The sequence below is a fragment of the Enhydra lutris genome, unplaced genomic scaffold (assembly GCF_002288905.1).
Source record: "Enhydra lutris kenyoni isolate GAN:26980312 unplaced genomic scaffold, ASM228890v2 scaffoldscaffold3, whole genome shotgun sequence".
Classification (NCBI taxonomy): Eukaryota; Metazoa; Chordata; class Mammalia; order Carnivora; family Mustelidae; genus Enhydra; species Enhydra lutris.
In genome coordinates this window covers 41,025,652-41,050,355 of record NW_019154087.1, presented here as the reverse complement: position 1 = coordinate 41,050,355, position 24,704 = coordinate 41,025,652, and the positions used below count along the sequence as shown (strand labels likewise).

At 36.2% G+C, this 24,704-nt stretch overlaps 1 protein-coding gene across 2 annotated transcripts; it reads left to right on the top strand.

Annotated features, from left to right (window-relative positions):
• Positions 1–8,945: 8,945 nt before the first annotated feature.
• Positions 8,946–23,135, top strand: LOC111157488 (integrin binding sialoprotein). 2 transcript variants are annotated; one of them, XM_022518932.1, is made up of 7 exons: positions 8,946–9,016; positions 11,450–11,517; positions 11,610–11,660; positions 11,758–11,835; positions 16,304–16,369; positions 21,212–21,373; positions 22,174–23,135. In XM_022518932.1, exons 2-7 carry the CDS (start codon positions 11,464–11,466, stop codon positions 22,708–22,710), a joined length of 948 nt encoding a protein of 315 aa, XP_022374640.1. In that variant the 5' UTR covers positions 8,946–9,016; positions 11,450–11,463; the 3' UTR covers positions 22,711–23,135. The 2 variants fall into 2 exon arrangements, with proteins under 2 accessions (XP_022374640.1, XP_022374630.1); XM_022518922.1 differs by lacking the exon at positions 8,946–9,016 and having other exon boundaries at positions 11,464–11,517; positions 21,209–21,373.
• Positions 23,136–24,704: the final 1,569 nt, after the last annotated feature.

Genomic DNA, 24,704 nt, shown 5'->3' with positions numbered 1-24,704 from the left:
CCCAGGCACCCCTGAAGGGCTTTCTATATAACATTGAGAGTTTAACTTTTATCCTGAAGGTATTAGAGCCATAGAAGATTTTAAGCAAAGACTGAAAATCTATTATTGGTGTTTTAGAAAATTTATTTTGGTCATGGTATAGAAAACAGATTGGAGAGAAAGTAAAGATGTTCTTATATTAGCCCAGGTGAGATAATACTGGCCTCAAATAAGATAACAGTGGTAGTGGTGGGGTGTTGGATGAAAGTAAGATTTGAGGGCTGTGGGACTGATAGGAATCGATAGGACTACAGTGAGATGAAAGAGGAAAAGGACAGATAGGTGATAAGGATGATATCCAGATTTCTAGCTTAAGCAAACAGAAACAGAACGAAGAGCAGTTGAGAATTTGAGGTAATTTTGGAACTTCCAGGTAGAGATGTCCATTGTAAGTACAATATTCTACCCTGAAGTGCAGGAGGAAAACCCATATTAAAATCCAAATGAGTAAATGAAGCCATGGAAATGGAAGAGATCCAGAGAGACCCTGGAGAATGAAAAAAGGAGATGGACAAGGACAGAACCTTGAAAACAACATTTAAAATATGGTAGAGGAAGAGCAGTACATAAAAGCAATTGAGAAGAGGAGTGCCTGGGTGGCTCAGTCGTTAAGCATCTACCTCCCGCTCAAGGCATGATCCCAGCGTCCTGGAATGGAGCCCCACATCAGGCTCCATGGGGAGCCTCCTTCTCCCTCTCCCCCACTCCCCCTGTTTGTGTTCCCTCTCTCGCTGTGTCTCTCTCTGTCAAATAAATAAATAAACCTAAAAAAAATAAAAGCAATTGAGAAGAAAACCAGACAATACAGTACCATGCAAGTGGTAGGTAGGTAGAGCTTTTGAAAGAGGAGAAAACAGTCAGTGGCATCAACTAACAACGGTAGCAGAGAAGTGACTGAAAGTGTTCATTCCAGCTAACTAGCAAGCACTCACTGATTAACCAGAATGAAGTCATTGGTAAGCTTTATGAGATAAGTTTCCACAAAGCTTTGGAGGCAAAAACCCATATTGCAGTAGGTTGAGAAATGAGCAGAAGGTAAAGAAATTGGGTTATTAAAAGTTGACTGCTCTCAAGAAACTTGTGAAGAGGAAAAAGAAGTTTATGAGTAGCTGGATGGGAATGGGTATGGACAAAGGAGGGTTTTTGTTTCTGTTTTATGAAACAGATTTGAAAATTAAGTACCAATGAAAGGGAGTCAATGGAGAAAGAGAGTAGGTGATTAAGAAAGAAAGACACCTTAGAAAGCTATGGAAAGATCCAACAAGGCTTAACTGTTATTCATTCCTCCCAAATCTTGAAGAAAGAAGATTTGGAGAGAGAAACAAATTCAGGAGCTTTCCCTTGGAGACAGGAACCACCTCAAGAGAACAGTCTGTTAGTCTGTCCTTAAAACTACCATCTGCTAACAGCATTGTGTGTTAACCTCTGCCTTATCTTTTAGAAAGGGCAAGGAATCAATTGATGGATCTCACTAATGTTCACCTGATGTCAGTTTCCATGAGAATATCCAGTCTTATGTAAATAACCACAGATGTGGTTTCCCTGATTCTATATACAGTAATTTAAATAGGTACACTCCTTGCCCTCAAGAAGCTCACAATAAAAAACAGATGACAGGGACACACATCTACCACCACCACTACCACATGAGGTCACGATATTACAGTAAGAGAACATGACACTTCTTATTTTTTTTATTTTTTTTAAAGATTTTATTTATTTATTTGACAGATAGAGATCACAAGTAGGCAGAGAGGCAGGCAGACAGAGAGAGAGAGGAGGAAGCAGGTTCCCTATGGAGCAGAGAGCCCGATGTGGGGCTCGATCCCAGGACCCCGAGATCATGACCCAAGCTGAAGGCAGAGGCTTTAACCCACTGAGCCACCCAGGCGCCCCGAGAACATGACACTTCTTAAATAGGAATTTATATTAGGTACGAGTTTGATATTTGTTATTTCTGGCTATGGATTACATGAGAGTTTTATTGGAATATTGGGTGGGGTTAGGAAAAGCATTACTGGACTTCCACAAAAACAGAGGAGGCCTGGGAAGTAAGTGGGGAGGGAGAGCTTGACAGATCTATAAATTCTGAGGAAAAAAACCTGTTGTATGTAAATGCTCAGTAAATGACAGCAATTCACTGATTATATAAAGTCCTAGATCCAGAAACTCATTAACGGAAAAACTAGGTTTTTCAACTAGGTTCAACTAAGGTTGAACAGATAAGCCTGGATGGAAGACAGAATGCATTCTGGAAATCAAAGGATTAAAGGGGTATGAAATCTTAGACTGGTAAATGTTTCTAGGGATGGAATATCAAAGAGCAATCGGGCTGATGAGACAGTTCAGAAGAATATTGCAGAGATGAGTGTTGGTACCCAAACTAGATACTATTAACTTTTGGTTCCAGAGAGAAAGCGTGGATATGGAAGTAATAATAGAATTCAGTAATAAACAGAATGTTGGCATAGCCAAGATTATAGCATTTTTCTAATGGAGGGGAAGAAATTTTATCATTTATTCTAGAAAATTCTAGGTTATTAAGATTTCAATTAAGAGCTACAAAGAGACTCACATGAAAACATGTTTTGAAAGTATCTACTTTTTTGACTTGGCTATTCCTAAGTCTCATATAGAGCATCTTGCAATATATTCTAGCTGGCAAGAAGTATAAATGATATTGGAAAAGAAAGCTGGGGTCAGACTTTTTATGTTGAGAGATTATCCAAGTCAAACGCTAGCAAGAGAAAGCACCAGGACTCCACCTTAATCTTTGATTCTAAATCTTGTAGTCACAGAATATTTTGGAAGGGGAAATAGGCAACATGCCCACAATTGGAATATTACTACTATAACCTGGCAAGAAGTAATGAGGATTTGAACAAACAGGGACAAGAAAAAAGAGAAGTTTGGATTCCAAAGAACTGTGGAAGTTGTGTTAATAGAATTTGACAACTGACTACATGGGGTAGGTAAGAAAGGAGGATACATCATAATGAATATGGGGTTTCCTCAGAAATGACTCACCACACAGTGCAACTTGGTTGTGGCATGCCAATGAGATGAATATGTGTCCATATGTCATCTAAGAGAATCAGTTCATAACAACCTACTTAAATAAAGATTATCATGACAATGAGACTGCAACAAAAAGCATTGTTGAGACAGCCCTGATTATAGAAAAAGCAGAGTTAGTAAGGATCTGTGATTTTTCTTCTCTAACACTACTCCTTAGAAAAAACGCTCCAATGAGCATGCATGAATATATCTAATCAAGTGAGAGGTAGAGTTGACTGGACTAGAGGGTTATTGGAAAGGATATATCAGCCTCATATAACTTATTAAAACTAAGAGATTAGAGAATATTAGAAATTGAAAAAGTGCTTAAGATTTAGCTCAATTATTTCCATTAAAAAAAAACTGTTTATAGACAATTTCCAACATACATAAAGTGAAAAGAACAGTATAATGAAACCCTAGGGTAACCTATTACCAATTCAATAATTACCAATTTATAGCCACTCTTGTTTTGTCTTTATCCACACCCCCAAAATGGGGAGAGGAACTGAATAGACCTTTTTCCAAAGACATACAAATAATCAACAGACATATAAGATCTCAACATCACTAATTATCAGGGAAATACAAATCAAAACCACAGTGAGATCTCACTTACACCTGTCAGAATGGCTAATATCAAAAAGACAAGGATGTGGGCAAGGATGTAGAGAGAATGCCACCAGTAGGGTGGTAGGAATTTGTTGGTAGGAATGTAAGTTAGTACAGCCTCTGTGGAAAACAGTATGGAGGTTCCTCAAAAAATTAAAAATAGAAATACCATATGATCCAGTAATTCCACTATTAGCTCCTTACCCACAGAAAACAGAAACACTAGTCTGAAAAGACATATGCACACTTATGCTCATTGCAGCATTATTTACTTGTGTCCACTGATGAATGAATGGATAAAGATGTGGTATATAAACACAATGGAATATTACTCAGCCATAAAACAGAATGAGATCTTGCCATTTTGACATGGATGGACCTAGAAGGTATTACACTAAGTGAAATATGTCCAACAGAGAAAGACGTATGTCATATGATCTCACGTATATGTGAAAACTAAATAACAAAACAACTAACAAATAACACAAAAAACAGAAACAGACTCATAAATAGAGAGAACTAGCTGCCAGAGAGGAGGAGAGTGGAAGGATTAATAAAATGGATGAAGGGCAATGGGAAATACAGGCTCCCAGTTACAGAATGAATAAGTCACAGGGATGAAAATTTTCTCTAACCTGGTATATATAGGCTTCATCAGATTCAAGTCCAATTATTTGGCAAGAATGCTTCACAGGTGATAGAGGCACACAATGGCTGGCTTTTTTTTGGTCTAGAACCTCACTTATTTTAATTTTTTAAAATATTTTATTTATTTATTTGAGAGAGAGAGAGAGAGAGAGAGCATGCACACAAGTGAGTATGAGTAGGGGAGGAGCAGAGGGAGAAGCAGACTCCTTGCTGAGCAGGAAGTCCAACCCAAGACTTGATCCCACGACCCTGAGATCAGCTAAAGGCAGACACTCACCTGAGTCCCCAGGCACCCCATAAACCCTCCTTATTTTCAAAATATGGATGAAACTGAAGCCTCAGCATTGTTAAATACTTCATACAGTGATAAAATCAAGAACAAAACCCCAGCCTTTTCATTTTCTATTGTCTACTCCCTTCATTATGTCATATATTGCTAACATCTTGCTGAGTGATTATAGTACACCAATTACTCTGCTATGTGTTATATGAAATATAGTCCCACCACTCACCACTTATTACCCAAGCCATAAATCCACAAGTCATTCTAGGTTTCTTCACTTCTCTTACTTTCACTAAGTTCATTAATTTTATCTACTTAGTATCTCTCTCATTTGTTCCATCCTTTCCACCCCCACAGCTGCTATTCGGACCTTTCTCATTGCTTTCCTGAATCACTAAAATAACTGCTTGAAGCCCCCCTCCTTCACAGTTATCTTGTCTTTTTCAACCAAGATCTACCTTGTCAATAAAAGATTGTTCTAAGTTACAAGTCTAAATATATTCTTTTTTTGCTTTAACCCTTTGATAATCTCTCATTTCCAAGGTGGAGTCTATATTCATTAATGCAACCTACAGTACCCTCCATCACCAAGGCTTGTCTATCCAACCATCCTCATCTTCATTACTTCAACTCACTATATTCCAGTTTATTGAATCATTGAAGCTTTCTGAATATGCCAGCAAGGATATATAGTGATTAAAAGTAGACTCTACTCTCCATAGATGCTGAAAAAGCATTTGACAAAGTACAGCATCCCTTCCTGATCAAAACTCTTCAAAGTGTAGGGATAGAGGGCACATACCTCAATATTATCAAAGCCATCTATGAAAAACCCACCGCAAATATCATTCTCAATGGAGAAAAACTGAAAGCTTTTCCACTAAGGTCAGGAACACGGCAGGGATGTCCGTTATCACCACTGCTATTCAACATAGTACTAGAAGTCCTAGCCTCAGCAATCAGACAACAAAAGGAAATTAAAGGCATCCAAATCGGCAAAGAAGAAGTCAAACTATCACTCTTCGCAGATGATATGATACTATATGTGGAAAACCCAAAAGACTCCACTCCAAAACTGCTAGAACTTGTACAAGAATTCAGTAAAGTGTCAGGATATAAAATCAATGCACAGAAATCAGTTGCATTTCTCTACACCAACAACAAGACAGAAGAAAGAGAAATTAAAGAGTCCATCCCATTTACAATTGCACCCAAAACTGTAAGATACCTAGGAATAAATCTAACCAAAGAGACTAAGAATCTATACACAGAAAACTATAAAGTACTCATGAAAGAAATTGAGGAAGACACAAAGAAATGGAAAAATGTTCCATGCTCCTGGATTGGAAGAATAAATATTGTGAAAATGTCTATGCTACCTAAAGCAATCTACACATTTAATGCAATTCCTATCAAAGTACCATCCATTTTTTTCAAAGAAATGGAACAAATAATCCTAAAATTTATATGGAACCAGAAAAGACCTCGAATAGCCAAAGCAATATTGAAAAAGAAAGCCAAAGTTGGTGGCATCACAATTCCGGACTTCAAGCTCTATTACAAAGCTGTCATCATCAAGACAGCATGGTACTGGCACAAAAACAGACACATAGATCAATGGAACAGAATAGAGAGCCCAGAAATAGACCCTCAACTCTATGGTCAACTCATCTTCGACAAAGCAGGAAAGAATATCCAATGGAAAAAAGACAGCCTCTTCAACAAATGGTGTTGGGAAAATTGGACAGCCACATGCAGAAAAATGAAATTGGATCATTTCCTTACACCACACACGAAAATAGACTCAAAATGGATGAAGGATCTCAATGTGAGAAAGGAATCCATCAAAATCCTTGAGGAGAACACAGGCAGCAACCTCTTCGACCTCAGCCGCAGCAACATCTTCCTAGGAACATCGCCAAAGGCAAGGGAAGCAAGGGCAAAAATGAACTATTGGGATTTCATCAAGATCAAAAGCTTTTGCACAGCAAAGGAAACAGTTAACAAAACCAAAAGACAACTGACAGAATGGGACAAGATATTTGCAAATGACATATCGGATAAAGGGCTAGTGTCCAAAATCTATAAAGAACTTAGCAAACTCAACACCCAAAGAACAAATAATCCAATCAAGAAATGGGCAGAGGACATGAACAGGCATTTCTGCAAAGAAGACATCCAGATGGCGAACAGACACATGAAAAAGTGCTCCACATCACTCGGCATCAGGGAAATACAAATCAAAACCACAATGAGATACCACCTCACACCAGTCAGAATGGCTAAAATTAACAAGTCAGGAAATGACAGATGCTGGCGAGGATGCGGAAAAAGGGGAACCCTCCTACACTGTTGGTGGGAATGCAAGCTGGTGCAACCACTCTGGAAAACAGCATGGAGGTTCCTCAAAATGTTGAAAATAGAGCTACCCTATGACCCAGCAATTGCACTGCTGGGTATTTACCCTAAAGATACAAACGTAGTGATCCGAAGGGGCATGTGCACCCGAATGTTTATAGCAGCAATGTCTACAATAGCCAAACTATGGAAAGAACCTAGATGTCCATCAACAGATGAATGCATAAAGAAGATGTGGTATATATACACAATGGAATACTATGCAGCCATCAAAAGAAATGAAATCTTGCCATTTGCGACGACGTGGATGGAACTAGAGGGTATCATGCTTAGCGAAATAAGTCAATTGGAGAAAGACAACTATCATATGATCTCCCTGATATGAGGGAGAGGAGATGCAACATGGGGGGTTAAGGGGGTAGGAGAAGAATAAATGAAACAAGATGGGATTGGGAGGGAGACAAACCATAAGTGACTCTTAATCTCACAAAACAAACTGAGGGTTAATGGGGGGAGGGGGGTTGGGGGGGGTGGGATTATGGACATTGGGGAGGGTATGTGCTATGGTGAGTGCTGTGAAGTGTGTAAACCTGGCGATTCACAGACCTGTACCCCTGGGGATAAAAAGATATTATATGTTTAAAAAATAAATAAATTAATTAAAAAAAAAAAAGAAAAAAAAAAAGTAGACTCTAGAATTAGACTTGAATTTAATCTCTATATTCCCCCATTTACTATCCCATGCAACCCAGAACATACTTACCATCTCTGTGTCCCACTTATCTCACCTGTAGAATAGAAATAGTCTCATTGAATTATTGTGTGTGTGTGTGTGTGTGTGTGTGTGTGAAGGGGGTCTGAAATAGCACAAGTAAAAAACTAGCAAAAGAGCACTCAGTGCATAATTGGATAGTGTTGGTGTCATTATGCTGTTCATTCATTTCTGTATCCTTTAAATCTATTCCCAAGAACGCTTTACTCTTCTTTCTTGATAACCCCTCCCTTATTAATAATCTATAAAATTCTAATTCTGATTTCTAAACCTTGTAGATATTTGCATTGCTGTGCCCTATGGCTATAAGTCTGTCTCTCTACACAACTGAAAATTTTAGACAGGGACAAGATCCTTCTTATATCTGGTTCTTCATGTCCTAGGACACAAGCTCTCCGCTGTCCTGGTTCAATGGAAAGCTCAATAACTCAAGTTTGGTAAACTGAACAAAATTGATGGTGTTGACTTCAATTATATCAATTTAAATTTCTGAGTCACTGAAGCATATTTTAGGAAAAATATAAAATAGTTGATATTAAAATATTAATTGCTCATCAGCTCCTTTCCTTTGTCATCTTTTTTTTAAAAGGATTTTATTTATTTATTTGACAGAGAGAGAGCAGGGAACACAAGCAGGAGAGGTGGCAAAGGGAAAGAGAGAAGCAGCCTCCTTGCTGAGCAGGCAGCCTGATGGTGGTGCTCGATCCCAGGACCCTGGGATCATGACCTCAGCCGAAAGTAGTTGTTTAACCAACTGAGCCACCGAGGCACCCTATTATTTCTTTTTTTACTAAATTAATAATGTAGGATTATATCTGATGACAGTAAGTTTCCTTTCAACAGTGAAAAGTTTGTATAATTATAAAATTTTTAAATGGTTAAATCTTTTGCTACTTATTTTAATTCAAATCCAGTATATTATTATATATATTCAGAACTCAAACTATTCATCTTCATCTGAACCTTCAATTAAATTCCACAATGCAAACCTCTTGGCACTAGAACCACATTTCATGTTTATTCAACTGAGACTGTGTCTTGAAAAAGTGTTGAAGTTTGGGGGTTTTCTGGTGAGAATCCACATTCTGACATCACCTTGCCCATGACAGCGATTGGCTGCTGGAAGGCAAAGAAGAGTTTATAGCCAGTCACAGCAAGCAAATGAGTGAGTGAGACAGCAGAGGAAATATTCAATCTGTGTCACTCACTCCTGTGAGACTGTCTCCTCACTCCAGAACTGCAAAAGGGTAAGATTTACTATGATGGCTTCATTTTCTTAAAATTGAACACTCCACAATTTACATCTCTAGACCTGGATTTTAATTTTTTATTTTAATGTTGATGTCACTGAATTGTATAGAATGGCTATGTAATTTAACACTTGTTTATCATTAAACTAGTACCTCAGAGTTTAGATTTTTTCCCAAAAGGTTAAGCTTATTAACCTACGCATGTAAGTAAGTCCTTAATATTGTGCACATAAACTAGAAAATTTTGTGGCCTACTTTCTATGTCTCCACCTCACAAATAACTATTTGTTTTCTCCTTGTGATGTATTCAAGATAACCTGAGTGAAATACTATTTTTCACTTGTAACTCTGCCGCAATGAATGCATATTTCACCATAAATTATGCCTAATCTATACTTCAGTTATATACAATGTCTTTTCAATACATTCAGTTTCAAAGTGTAAATATCCTGTATCTCTAAAATCAGTATAGAAAAATACATAGTACTAAATAAATAAATAATGGTAGCTCAACATACTTTTCCCAATGAAAACTTGTAATTAGACTTTTAAAACTATCCGTTAAGAATGTTTTAATTGTTGTCTGGGTTAGTAGTAGTCGATATAGACGTCTTTGTTTTTTATGAATCACAAAGTAAATAAAATGAGATTTATGGAGGCAGCCAATTGCTGCCTCCATGAATCACTTGGTTCTTTTTATATTATTCCTGCTATGTTTTCACTTAGTTGTTTTGACGGTGTGCTATGAGAAATTTATGTAATCAAAACCCTTTCTACAGTTCCACGTATTTAAGTTTTTAGCTCTTTAAGACATCATAAACATTCCGACTCTTTTAATAAAGTTGCAAGGCAATAATCTCCCTGCTTGCTAGCAAGCCTGATCATGGATAACAAAGCTCAAAGTATTACTTTAAGCACCCCAATAGCAGTAAAAACTTCTTAGACAAATGGGTCCACTTCAGGGCCAAAGCCTCTTTTATTGTTGTGTGGCCATTAAGAACTTTTACTAAAGTAGACAGAACTGTGAGGAAGTCTGTAGACATCAAAATCAAAAAACCCAGTCTGCCACAAATAGAGTGTGACTTAGGACCCAAGACACTGTCTCCAGGCCTTAAATTTTACTGTGTGTAATGTTTTAGCGTTAGATATTTAATAAGGAAGCAATAAACGTGGCTAATGACAAAATGCAGAATTGAACTGCAGAATACAGTATATGACATGGCTTTCATACATACATTTTAAGTATTACTTTTTTAAGTGTGTTTATGGGGAAATTGCCATCATTGTTACATATTGCTTCTAAAATGTTGCCAGAACTGTCAGTCTCAGTTAAACACTCAGTTAAACATATGTCAGTGCAAATGGATGGGTATTAGCAGGCTTTTAGTTAAGTTTATTCAACCTCTATTAAACTAGGATTTTACCAAACAGAATGAAATTAAAGTAGGATAGTATTTTACTATCTCTCTCTTTTTATTTATGAGGTATCTATGTGGAAGTGAGATCTTTGCATGGCCGCAAAACCCAGGACTGTTTGAGAACTATTCCCATTCTGAGAGTCCATCTTCAATTCTTCTACAGAATTGAATTCTATAGAATTCTTCCATAGAATTCCATAGTCTCCATGATGACTACTGCTCTGACCCTGAAAAGCCCTTGACCCACCCTGTGACAGTCTCCCCACTAGTGATGGAAAGCTTAAATCGCACCGAAGAATAACCTGATTTGAGGAAATCTGCCCCTGATATCCCAAGGTGAAACTCTGATGAACTCTTCTAATAGACTTATCCTTCGACATGGCTGTCTGGTGCTACGTGCTATGAGAATAGAGTTTCACATATGGATCATTTCATACACAGAAAAAAAATACAAAGTATTCTAAGGTATTCATAGGAAAATGTTTCCTATTTTCCATCTTACAAATAAAACTTTGGTTCAAAACCCATATAGAACCAATATATAGAATATATATATAATCACTGGTGTAAAAGCAATCATTTACATGTTTTCAATTTTTGCTTAGTTTTCAATTATATATTAAAAAAAAAAAAACCCAGGTCACATAACTATACTAACGATTCAATTCCTTAGCTGATATTCCTGTATCAATGATATTAAGAAGACTCTTTGCCCCAATGTGAAGTACACCAAACATTAAAGCCCCTTATAGTAATGAAATGGTCTGCCACTGACAAATCACAGCTGATAGGGTAAAACCAAGTATGGAACTAAAGATTACTTAAACAGACAGGTAAAGTTAGTTTTCTACCACTTAAAAAGAACAATTTTAAAATAAAAGCCAGAAAATTGGTCTTAGTCAAAACTATAACTGGACAGAAATGAAAACAAATATTTCATCTTCTAGTATGAGTAAAAAAGTTACACTCTTAGTTTTAATATTTATTAACTTTACCACTTCATTAATTCCAGAAGCAATCACCAAAATGAAGACTGCTTTAATTTTGCTCAGCATTTTGGGAATGGCCTGTGCTTTCTCAGTAAGTTCTATATTAAAAACCTATAGTTATTTCCTTTTTTGCCTTTTTATGTAAAAGATAGAGTATGTAATAATTAAATGTTTTTCAAACAGATGAAAAATTTGCATCGAAGAGGCAAATCACAGGATTCTGAAGAAAATGGGGTAATTATGTTTAGCATACATTCTTGGTCTGACTATATACTTCCTCTAGATTTATTGTACATTAAACATGAATATATCATTTATTTTGGTTACGCAGGTCTTTAAGTACCGGCCACGATATTCTCTTTACAAGCATGCCTACTTTTATCCTCCTCTAAAACGATTTCCAGCTCAGGTAAGCATAAAAAATAATTTTTCTTTCCCACCCATTACAATTTAAAGGGGATCAAATTTAACTATAAAACAACTAAATTCAATTCTCACTGAAAGTCAGCCAGAAAGATTTACTTATTATAAAAAGTTTGTTTTAATACAATACAATAAAATTTATTCCTAAGTTCTCTTTTAAAGCAGAGATATACATATCATTTGGGCCCAGTCTAGAATGATATAATAAAAGCAAACACCTTGGTTCAGAGTTCAGGTATTCTGGTTAACACTTTGATGAAATGAACACTTTATCTATTGCTGACAATTAAGTCAGTGATAAGGTCACTAACTGTCATGTTATAGTTGAGACAATACTGTCATACAGCTGTTAACATCTGATAATTTAGAGCCCTTTAACTGGTAAGTTAAAGACTAACTTCATAAATAGCAGAGACCATTTTTAAAAACACTGCTGATAGGGGCGCCTGGGTGGCTTAGTGGGTTAAAGCCTCTGCCTTCGGCTCAGGTCATGATCCCAGGGTCCTGGGATCGAGCCCCACATCGGGCTCTCTGCTCCGCAGGGAGCCTGCTTCCTCCTCTCTCTCTCTGCCTGCCTCTCTGCCTACTTGTGATCTCTGTCAAATAAATAAATAAAATCTTAAAAAAAAAAAACACTGCTGATAATCAGTGGTGATTGCTGAAGATTTTCTGAACCTCTGACCTGTGTTGGTCACGATAACAGGAAGTGGGGCTCAAGAATTGTAGAGGAGAGAGAAAAATTCATGAAGTGAATTATGAGAGTGTCTGTGAGAAAAACAAAACATCCTTAAAATTTGTAAACAAAAAAAGAAAATAACAAACACTAAAAATAAGAATTTGTGTTTTTACTAGGTTACTAGTGAAGAAAGCCTTTGAAAACTTGAGGGTGTGGTGTTGATTTAAAATACTCAACAAACCAGAACTGTGCTATTTTTACTACTATACAGTTTGGGTTCAGGGCACCAATTATGCACCATTTGACCTGGGACTCCTGAGATGCTAAAAGCAGTCAAGATGCTGAAAACGATGCCTCAGCACAGTGGCTTGGCAGAGCATCCTACCATATGTTGGGCTAACCCATTTCTAACTCATACAATGATAGGAAATGATAATCTTAAAGTATTTATAGCACCATAATAATTATGGGGAATGTGTGTGGCCACAGAAATATGAACACAGATGATACAAGAGTTGTGGGTTTTCAGAATTGTCTTCCATTCTTTGGTACACTTCAGACCCACAAATAAACAGTGCTCATTTGAATGTCTGCCTCATTCTCTTTCTTAAAGTAAATGAAATGACAAAAATTTAAATTTCTGGCTAGCTCCACAATTTTTCTAAAATATCACATAGAGATATTCCCATCTGTAAATTTTTATAGATATATAAATGTGATCCAGTTAAAACAGCCATAGTGAAAAGATATTAGGAGAGGTTATATTCTTCATTAATGATAAATTCTAAGTTCAAAAATCTCTGATTTTTAATATACAATATTTAGAGAAATTATATGCAGACAAACTCATTTCAACTAATGTAGAATTTGTTAGTAAGACAGTTGTATTTTAAAAATATCTGGGGGTGGGATGCCTGGGTGGCTCAGTCATTAAGCCTCTGCCTTCGGCTGAGGTCATGATCCCAGGGTCCTAGGATTGAGCCCCCCCCACAACGGGCTCCCCTACTCAGCAGGGAGCCTGATTTTCCCTCTCCCCCTGCTTGTGCTCTCCTGCTTTCTGTCAAACAAATAAATTAAAATACTCAATAAAATATATGCCCCAATCCAACAGTCTGGTCTGACCTGGTAATGATGATTTATTCTCCTACTTTACAAAGATTGATTTCCAGAATTTTTTTCCCTTACATGTCTACTTATATATTTCCCATAGCTCTGTATTATTTATCCTGCTAAATCTATCAAGTATTTGGTGCTCAGATTGTCACCCCAAAATGCATTAAGCTGTATTGGCTTTGAAATTTTTGTTTTATTCAAACAAATCTGTGTTTACATATGATCAGTTCTTTTTTTTTTTTTTTTTTTTTTTTAAGGTTTATTGATTTATTTTAGAGAGAATGTGCACAAGTAGGGAAAGGGGCAGAGGGAGAGGGAGAAAGAGAATCCTCAAGCTGATTCCTGCTGAACATGGAGCCCGACATGGGACTCGATTCCATGACCCTGAGATCATGACCCAAGAGGAAATCAAGAATTGGCCACTTAACAGATACAGCCACCCAGGCACCCCTGCATATAATCATTTCTAAAATACCAACTTCCATGAAATATGTCATATCAATTATAAAGCTATAAACAGTCTACCTATAGCTTATCTATCTGCTTGGCTATAGAAATGGAAGCATAAATAAGCTTAACAACCTAAGCATTTTTAATTAAGGAAATGCCTTCTTTCAGGAATCATATGTTATTTGAATTGTATGTGAATTCTTTGAGGGCAGAAACTTTATATTTCTTTCATTGTACTGATCTCAGCTATCACAGTGTCTGACATAGGGAAACTGTCCATGTTTCCAACTTTCTCTCTTGCTACCATCCTCATTTTCAAAATAATGCCTAAAACATATCTTTGGGGATTGAATAAATGGGAATGATAGAAGTTGAAAGGAGTAATGGTGAAAACACATATACATACATATATGTGTGTGTAAGTGTGGTGTGTGTATGTGTATTTGACTTCTGGAAGAATAATATGTCTTAGTTACAAATTGGCATAAATGAAAGAAAGGAAAAAAAGAAAATGTTAAGGCTCCCGGGCATTTCATGAAGCTTCAAAATTGTTCTCACTGCAGACACTAATTGAAGAGTCATGTGATTGGGACAGCAAGAAGGCTAGGGGTCAGGAAGCTTGTAAAAAGATTCAAACACTGGGGCGCCTGGGTGGCTCAGTGGGTTAAGCCGCTGCCTTCGGCTCAGGTCGTGATCTCAGAGTCCTGGGATCGAGCCCCGCATCGGGCTCTCTGCTCTCTAGGGGAGCCTGCTTCCTCCTCTCTCTCTGCCTGCCTCTCTGCCTGCTTGTGATCTCTCTGTCAAATAAATAAATAAAATCTTTAAAAAAAAAAAAAGATTCAAACACTCCCACTGAGACAAAATACGTTGCAAAAATATGCTGTCCTCTCTATTAACTAACAAAGAGAAATAGTTTACTGTAATTCCATGCTTTATTTACCCTCTAGGCTGGGAAAGTACAATTAAGGTCATGGAAGTGGAAGAGCAGGTCTAATTATTCTCTTTTCCACCCAAGGTTATTCTTGGCTCAAGGGGACAAGCATTCCCTTTTCTTGAGTGGATGGCATGGCCACTGAAGAATGAGCCCTACAGAACAGCCCTGGGCAGGACTGGAACATGAGTATTTCCTCATATCTGATCTCTAACCCTGAGGTTCTTCTGCAGCTGTATTTTCTAAGACTCACAGAACTTAACTAGGTCATCAGAATCTAAGCCAAGATTTGTAGTACAGAAAACAGCATCTTAAGTCGGGTATCCATTTATCTACCTGGTACCATTAGAGGTGGTTGCAGAAAGAGAAAGAAAATTTAATTTATCAAGATGAAAAATCTCCTCTACTGTCTTAAAGTTTCTGACAACAGGTGTTTAGACTTATATTTCCTTTTAAAAGGAAGTGAAGCTTGTTAACTTATATTTTTATATGCAGACTCCTTGGTTTAAAATATTCTCATTCAATATTGAGCTCTTTAGAGGGATGGTACTCTATAACTCTCCTAAATGAGTAAGTGAATTAATTTTGTTTTTATATAATTTTTACCTCATATATATATAATCTCATTTATATAGAGAGGCTTATTTTATGAAGCAGCTTTAATTAGACTGAAAGATACTAAAAATTATGTATAAATTAATTTCAAATCAAATTCTAATTTAAATTCATCAGGAGCTCGTTATTTAAAAGAATCGTTCTTTTATAAATAAATAAATCATTTATTTTACAATAAGCCTAATCATCATTTCCTTTATATTTTATAAAGAAAATAAAATAACATGATCTATGTGCTAGTTCATTTGCTTTGAACCAGCTGGAGAAGTCACAACTGCTCTGGGCTTGATTCCTTCTCTATAAAATAAATTGAACCAGATAATCCTCTTGTTCTTAAAGAGTTAGACAATTCTGTGATTCATTGCTCTACAAAATGTTTCAACATATTTCCTGTGTATCTCATTTCATATCTTGATCACTAAAGATGCCTTTTTCTAACCTTATTTTATATATCCCCAATCTCCTTATATCTCTCAGATTCATATGAGAACTGTTCTAATAAATCAATCAAGATGGTAATTCTCATTAGGGTAAATATTTGTACATATTTTATCTTAATTCAATCAGCAGGAAATTTTCTTTGGTGTCGAAAGTATGTGTACATAAATATGTACACAGATATCCATATATGTATGAATTCACATATATATATACACTTTTTTTTTTTAGAGCAGTAGTGACTCATCTGAAGAAGATGGAAATGGTGACAGCTCAGAAGAGGAGGAAGATGAGGAGGTAAGGAATTTCTGCAGGATTTTTCACAACAAACCAGGCACCATAAAAACAAATAGGAAACTGGTCTACTGTAGCCTGGATTCAGCAAACAGCTGTTGCCAGTTTACCAGCTACCCACAGTCTTCTATTTTGGACAAGGGGAATGTTATTGAAATTGGAATCAACTAAAATGACTTGTTTAAAATACTACTGCAATTTGACATTAAAGTAACCTGTAAGTGGTACGCAAAACCAAAAATGTCTCCATTATAAGTGTAATTATAATTACATTATAATGTCTCTGTCATAATGTATTTATAATTAACTTATAATAAATTATAATTATACTTTATAAATTCTGTTAAAAAGAAAAGAAAGTATTATTTATACTTAGGTGGACAGAACATGATGGTAAAAGACAAGTACCTAAACTCAGTGCAATACTTGTATTAAGGATTAAATTTAAACTCAATTTACTAAGTAGGTACTATATGAAAAGCTAATCTATATCCTTTACAATGGTATTGCAATTCATTGGTCTTTCTTGACCCACAAAGTAGGATTGTTCTTATGTGGGAATTATATGGGAATTTCTTATGTGGGAATGTTCTTATGTGGGAATTATGTGGGGATGGTCTTATGTGGGAATTATATGGGAATTTCATATGTCTTTTTGTCTAATAATAAAATTTATGTTCTTATAGAAATATGAATACTCAAGATGTATAAATATATATAGCATTGTATAGTACTATAGATTCTACACATAGTACTGCACAGCTCTCTATAGTACTACAAATTAGTAGAGTTCACAGTTAAAATTCATCTGTATATCATGGAAATTGTGCTAACATGTTTATAACTGACACACTTGCTCAATATACTAATTAGGTATATTTTCCTGGAGAGTAAATTATAGCTATCCATTTCTTTGGGGACCTTCTAAATTCGGGTATTCTTAAGTGTTGCTTATGAATGGGCAGTGACAGTAAAAAATGGATCATATATAAACATCTGTTATCTTGAAAATAAAATGGTATGGGAACTTAAAATGTGACAAATAATTAGTTTGATTTTTTTAACCATAAAAATCATTTTTATATGATTTGATAGTTTTAAAAAGTATCATCTCCAGTACTATAATTTACCCTAATAGCTTAAGGAAGACCTTACAAGAATATCAAGCCAGTACCAGGAAAAATGCCACCTACTAAATCCCACAGAATTTTACCCAGAGTTCCATTTAGTAATCTTACACAACAACTAAGCTGAGGTAATCCATTTACTACAACTGTTTGCTGTACAGTGATCACAAAATTGCCTTGCCAACTGGATTTCCCAATTAGATTGCATACCTTTTGGCAAAGGTTCTTCATTTGTTATGACAGTGTTTGGGAATGGAGGAAGATTAGGGTTTCTTTAAAACTGTGATGAAATCATGCATACTCAGAAGGTTGTCAACAATCTCTAAACATTTAACATCTTCCCAAAACTTATCTGAAACTTCTCATGACCCAGAGGACTAGAGACCATATGTTTCATCTCTGGTTTGGGTAGAAGCAGTGCTGTACTCTCCTTATACCTCCTCACATTACCTAGCACAGTTTCTTATACAATATATGGTATCCAAAAATATCTGGGAGTTTGGTTTTGAAAACTTCAGAGAATAAATACTCCAAACATCATTCATTGAAAGTGACCATAGGAAAGTGGTTAAATAAGCCTGGAAGCTTCTATCCTGAAGAGATTCTAGAACTTCCTTTTTCCCCATTTCCTCCCTAAAATTTCATTGGCAATTCAGGTTAAATACATAGAATCCCCAGGAATTGTATTCATATGAGAGGGTGCTAGGGAATGTTTTCTATTTGGCGATCAAACATTTTTTTCCACTCCTAAACCCTTCAACCTCACTTTAAAAAAACTTTTATTTAAATATAATATACACAATTATCATGTGTATAGAGGTCACTGAAATTTCAGAAACTGAACACACAAGTGTAACCCATATCAAAAAGCAGCACATACACTGTGCTCCATTTCATTCATTAACCAAAACTGCCAAGAGTAACTGCTATTTTAAGTCCTAACAAGATACTGGCTTTGCCTATTTTTGTGTATTATGTAAATGGAATCACACATTGTACATTATTTTGTGTGTTGTCTCTTGTACTCTCAACTTCAAAGACTGATCTGAATTGTTCTACGACTGTATATCATTTATTCTCACTGTCAGTATCTCATGTAGTGAATGTACCAAAATGTATTACTCTACTGTTGATGGGCATTTGGGTAGTTTCCAAGTTTGGGCTATTGTGAACATTCTAGTACTCCTTCTGGTGAACATAGGCATTTATTTCCGGAGGCCATTTTACTTAGAGATTAAACTTCTAAGTCAAAAAAGTACGCTTATGTTCAATCTGAGTAGAAGCAACCAAAGCAGGTATACTGTGATCTCCCTCTATCAGTGTATTAGTTGCTTCACATTCTCACCAACACTTATTTCAGTCATTTTAGCCATTCTAAAAGGTTAATAATACTTTTTTAAAAAATTATTGCTAATTTTTCTATTCAAAAAGACATCTGATGCTTAATGCCCATTAATAGACTGACCTGTTTTCCTTTTTAATTCACTGCAACAGGATATCCTTAAATAAAGTATCTAATAAAGAAAGGGCTTTGTAGGAGAAAATATAGAAGTTCATGAGTTGAGAGTTTGGATCTTTAATCATGACCTCACCACTAATGAACTACCATCTATTTGATGGGTTTTTCATGAGTAATATGACAGTACAGAACCCTAATTGTATGTTCTAGTCTAAGAATCTTTCCTCTTTCTCCCCTGAAAGGTTTAGTCTGTTGGAATAAAGCATAAATGAGAAAAAATAAACAGCATGGTGATTGTAGGTTATTTGACACAATTAGCTTAGAGACTGTTTTGGGGTGGATTCTAGCAGTCCCAAAAGTTTACTGGAACAATGGAATTTACAAATTTGATGAAATAAACATATTCTTCTTTAGTCACTTTGTTTTAGTAATAAGGCAGCGTAAATCTGGGTTGTGTTTATTTTTAAATTTTTATTCTTTATATAAACTCATTTTCTTCTTCTAGTATTTTGTTTTGGAATCTGTGGATTATCTTAAGTTTTTATTTGAATTCCAATTAGTTAACATACAAGATAATATGAGCTTCAGGTATACAGTACAGTGATTCAACTCTTCCAGTGAAAAGTGTTCATCACAAGTGCCCGCCATAATCTCCGTTGCCTATATAGCCCATCCTCCCACCTCCCTCCTCTCTGGTAACCATCAGTTTGTTCTCTGTAGTTAAGAGTTTGTCTCTTGGTCTGCCCCTCTCTCTTTTTTTCCCTTTGCTTGTTTGTTTTATTTCTTAAATTCCACATATGAGTGAAATCATATGGTACTGTCTTTCTCTGACTTATTTCATTAGCATAATACTCTCTAGCTCCATCCACATCATTGCAAATGGCAAGACTACATTCTTATTCATGGCTGAATAATAATTCATTATATATATGTATACATGTATGTATATGTATATGTGTATGTATCACATCCTCTTCATCCATGCATGTTTTAAAGTCTTGACTTTTAACATTAGCTATGAATCACATTAGACTAACTCCATTAACAAACAACTGCCTAACAACATAAAGGCCAAGAATACAATGTTAAATGAGATTATAGTAATATTATAAGATTATAATAAGCTTTCATTTGAGGAGTGTTAATTTTTTTAAAACCTCTTTCTGCAATAACTTTATATACCACTAAAAATTTCTTGGAGTGCTTAGTTTCCTCATTGCATGGTAAAATTGATTGTCAAATACCTAAAGTTTTCTGAATATTGCATACAATACAGAACTAGCTTATATGTTGGCAGATGACTTCTGAATTAAATTTTTTTTTGTCTAAGTACACTTGAAAGCATTATGAAAAATACTCACTTTTTTGCCAGTAAATAAGACAATGCAATCAATTTGTTTGAAGAGAGGCATTTCCATAAGAATTCCTTTCAGAAAAAATATCCTAGGTGTAGTGTGGACATTCATATAAATCCTCTTCCTCATCAAAAACATCACAGTGCATTACAAAGGGCTCAGCTTTTTAAATTAGAAAGATACAGCTTCATCACACATAAGACCTTAACCAAGTTATTTGGCTTTTCTGAGCTCACCTTCCCTTTCTAAAGTGAATAATAATCCTACCTTGAAAAACAGGTCTAAGTTCTCAGCTGATTTGTCAGCAAATGTAAGAATCTATTTGCTACCATGTTTTAATAGTACTGATAAGACCTTAAGAGCCTTGGGGTGCCTGGGTGGTTCAGTCATTAAGCATCTGCCTTCAGCTCAGGTCATGGTCCCATAGTCCTGGGATGGAGCCTCACATCTGGCTCCCCGTTCAGCGTGAAGCCTGCTTCTCCCTCTCCCACTCCCCCTGCTTATATTCCTTCTCTCACTGTGTGTGTGTGTCTCTCTCTCTGTCACATAAATAAATACAAAATCTTAAAAAAAAAAAAGACTTTAAGAGCCTAAGGCATCCAGGATATAATATGAGGATATAGTCAGTTATGCTGAAATTATTATAAAAGTATATTTTATTGATTAAATAGAATACAGAAATGTCTAAAACAGACTATGGTGAGATAAATAGAAAGAGATAATTGAGTTGAGTTCTAAGAAGTGAGAAGTGTAAATGGCACAAGAGGAAGAAATTGTTAGCATTAGGTGATGAGCTGGCTGAGGAATACAATGTTTTTCTCAATTGTGGCTCATGACACCAACAAATTTTGAGTTCTCTTCCAGCTAAAATAACTTATCTTGCTCTGGATATTTTCACCAGGAGACTTCAAATGAAGAAGAAAACAATGAAGAGAATGCAAATTCTGATGAAAACGAAGATGAAGATGAGGCTGAGAATACCACCCTTTCTACCACACCTGGCTATGGAGAGACCACACCTGGAACAGGGTATATAGGTCTAGCTGCAATCCAACTTCCCAAGAAGGTAATCATTCCTCAAAAATGTTAAATCTGATTTCACTTCTTTACTGAAATCAAAGGTTATTTCGACACCAAACAGGATGTTTTATATTATCTTCATTAACTCATTGAAAAAGCAAGAGCAGGGGCACCTAGGTGGCTCAGTGGATGAAGCCTCTGCCTTCAGCTCAGGTCATGATCTCAGGGTCCTGGGATGGAGCCCCGCATTTCTGCTCAGCAGGGAGCCTGCTTCCCCCTCTCTCTCTCTGCCTGTCTCTCTGCCCGCCTCTCTGCCCACTTGTGATCTCTGTCAAATAAATAAATACAATCTTTAAAAAAAAAAAAAAGAAAAGAAAAAGCAAGAGCAAACTCAATATCCCTGTTTATAAATAAGGAAAGTACTCATCCCAGGTTATTACACTGACTTCCTACATTATAGCAGAAAACTAAGGACAAGCAAGCATCTTAGCAATGGATAAAAGGTCCTGCAAGATGCCACTGTATTTCAGGGAAGAGGGCTCTAAGACAAAGTCAAGAGCAAAGCTATAAGAAGCATCTCCCACAGAGAAGGCTTATTTATCAAGTACATTCTTCTCCGTCAAAACCCAATGACAGAGGTACTAATCCTGAATTCTTAAAACACCCACCAAAGGTGTTTTTGAATTTTTAAAACACCCACTAATTCTTTTATAAATTAAGCTAGCTTCAATTCAAAAATACATCTAGAACAAGGCCTTAATATAGCCTGAGTTGAATGAAGTTAATTGTCTTAGGTTTTTACATTTTCACACCTAGATCTGGATTCTTTCAAACTTTTCCTTACAGGTTGGGGATAAAAAACACAAGGCTACAGAAGAGGAGGAAAGTGATGAAGAAGAAGAGGAAGATGAAGAAAATGAAGCAGAAGTGGATGAAAATGGGCAAGGCATAAATGGCACCAGTAGCAACAGCACAGAGGCAGAAAATGGTAATGGCAGCAGTGATGGAGATAATGGAGAAGAAGGTGAAGAAGAAAGTGTCACTGAAGCCCAGGCAGAAGGAACCACGGTGGCTAGAAAGCAGGACAATGGTGGCTCTAAGACAACAACCTCTCCAGATGGTGGGTTTGACCCTACGACTCCACCACCAGAGCTCTACGGGACTACCACCCGACCGTCTGGGGAAGCCACCCCCACCGGATATGAGGAAGAGTACGAACAAACAGGCACTAATGAATATGACAATGGATATGAAGTCTATGAAAATGAAAACGGGGAACCTCGTGGGGATAATTACCGAGCCTATGAGGATGAGTACAGCTACTATAAAGGGCGTAGCTACGATGGCTATGATGGTCAAGATTATTACTACCGCCATCAGTGAAGGCCCAGCCTGGAATGAATTCCTCCATTCTGGCATTTCATGTGGCTACCATTTTCAAAGTTCAACTCAGGAAGGTGCAACATAACAAATGTGCATATTATAATGTAGAATGGTGCTATTGTTCCAAAGTAATTTTCTGTAATTGCTTCTGCAAGTAATGGGCTTCTTGTTGCTTTTCCCTGGTTTATTATTGAAAGGTTATTGTAAATCAGGGCCATTTAAACCTAAATCCATGAGATGGAGTTCGATTACATGTTCTGAGGTTGTAGTTCTATAAATAGTATTTTTAACATGTTTGTTTTAACATGTTTGTACCATTATTAACTGCTAAAACTACTCTTCATGCAAGACGTGCTTCTGTGAATTAACATTAATGACACTATATATAAATATGTGTAGTTCTTTAATCACCTACCTACCCAGCACTGTATATTATGTTTAATTATCAGCTTCATGTATTTTCATGTGATCTTTATGTATATTCTATCCATGGGTTCTATCACAAATAAAAATGCAGTCTTTCAAATATGTTATAATTTTAAAAAAGAGAGAGAGAGATTCAGAATTGAAAACAATGAATCCAATGGGGGACAACTAAGCTAAAGGATAAAAGCTTATTTCCAGTATGGTTTAAAACTCAGAAGAACTCTAAGTATTTTGTCATGGATAAATCAATATAACTAAGATTTTGGCATGCTTGTGGGCAGGGTCAACCATATATATCAGGAGAATAAATGGCTCTTTAGAGTTGCCAGGTTTAACAAAAATATAGAATGCCTAGTTAAACTTAAATTTCAGATAAACTATGAAAAAGTTCTTAGGTTAAGTATGTTCCATGCACTATTTGGCCTCTGTGAATTATTTGGGACATATCTATACTAGATAAATCACTCATTATTTATATAAAATTCAAATTTGATGGAGCATCCTATTTTGTATCTGGCAACCCTACTCTGATTTGATTTGGTTTTAGGTGGGGTAGGGAGAAGGATGAAGTAGAAAACTCACACACTCACACACACACACACACACACACACACACACACACATGCACACACCATTATAGAGTGGTTGCAAACATCATGATATCATAATGCTTCACCCCTATATACTTCAGTATTTAGTATAAAAACAAGAAATTCTCCTATATTGCTACAATACCATTCTCATTCTCATTCTAAAGAAACTAAACATTGCTATGATAGTATTTTGTAATATACAGATCATATTCACATTTTTCCAATTATTCTAATAATTCATTCAATCCTCACAGAACTCTATCAGGTAGGTATTTTTGTCATCCCCCATTCTATCAATGAAGGAACTGAGTCAGGCACAAAGAGATATACAGCTTGCACAAGGTCACAAGTGGCAAAGCTGAGGGTAAAACAAAGGCAGAGTGGTTTTAGAATCTGCACTCTTTACCATTATATTCTATTCGTTAGTGTATATTTATCAGTAATGGATGTCAAGCCATAAGTGAGCAGGAAAGCTTTAATGATGAGAACACTGGTGAAAAGTAAGCTTGCCTTGTATCACAATTTTCTTAGCCAGGTTTAATGACTTGAGCCCTAAAGAATATTTTCTTTATCTTTTCTTTTTTTGTAAAGATTTTATTTATTTACTTGTCAGAGAGAGAGAGAGAGAAAGCACGAGCCAGCAGAGTGGCAGGCAGAGGCAGAGAGAAGCAGGCTCCCCGCTGAGCAAGGACTTGATCCCACGACTCTGGGATCATGACCTGAGCCGAAGGCAGTGGCTTAACTGACAGAGCCACCCAGGCATCCCAAAAGAATATTTTCAAAGCAAGGGTCTTCTCATATTTTGGCATATGTTTTTACATATTGTGCAAAGTGCATGAACTCTCAAGTTAGATGGACTTAAGTAAATTAATATCCTCCTCTAGTCCTCATCACCTCATCTCTTACATGTGGTGTGTACTCAGTAGTTGCTGTTCAGAGCCCAACATGTTAATGAGGTGCTCAGGATCATCATCT

Coding starts and splice junctions, on each gene's coding strand:
- LOC111157488 (XM_022518922.1), top strand. CDS start 11,464: ATGAAGACTGCTTTAATTTTGCTCAGCATTTTGGGAATGGCCTGTGCT. Junction 11,518..11,609: donor GAATGGCCTGTGCTTTCTCA/GTAAGTTCTATA, acceptor TTTTTCAAACAG/ATGAAAAATTTGCATCGAAG. Junction 11,836..16,303: donor TAAAACGATTTCCAGCTCAG/GTAAGCATAAAA, acceptor TTTTTTTTTTAG/AGCAGTAGTGACTCATCTGA.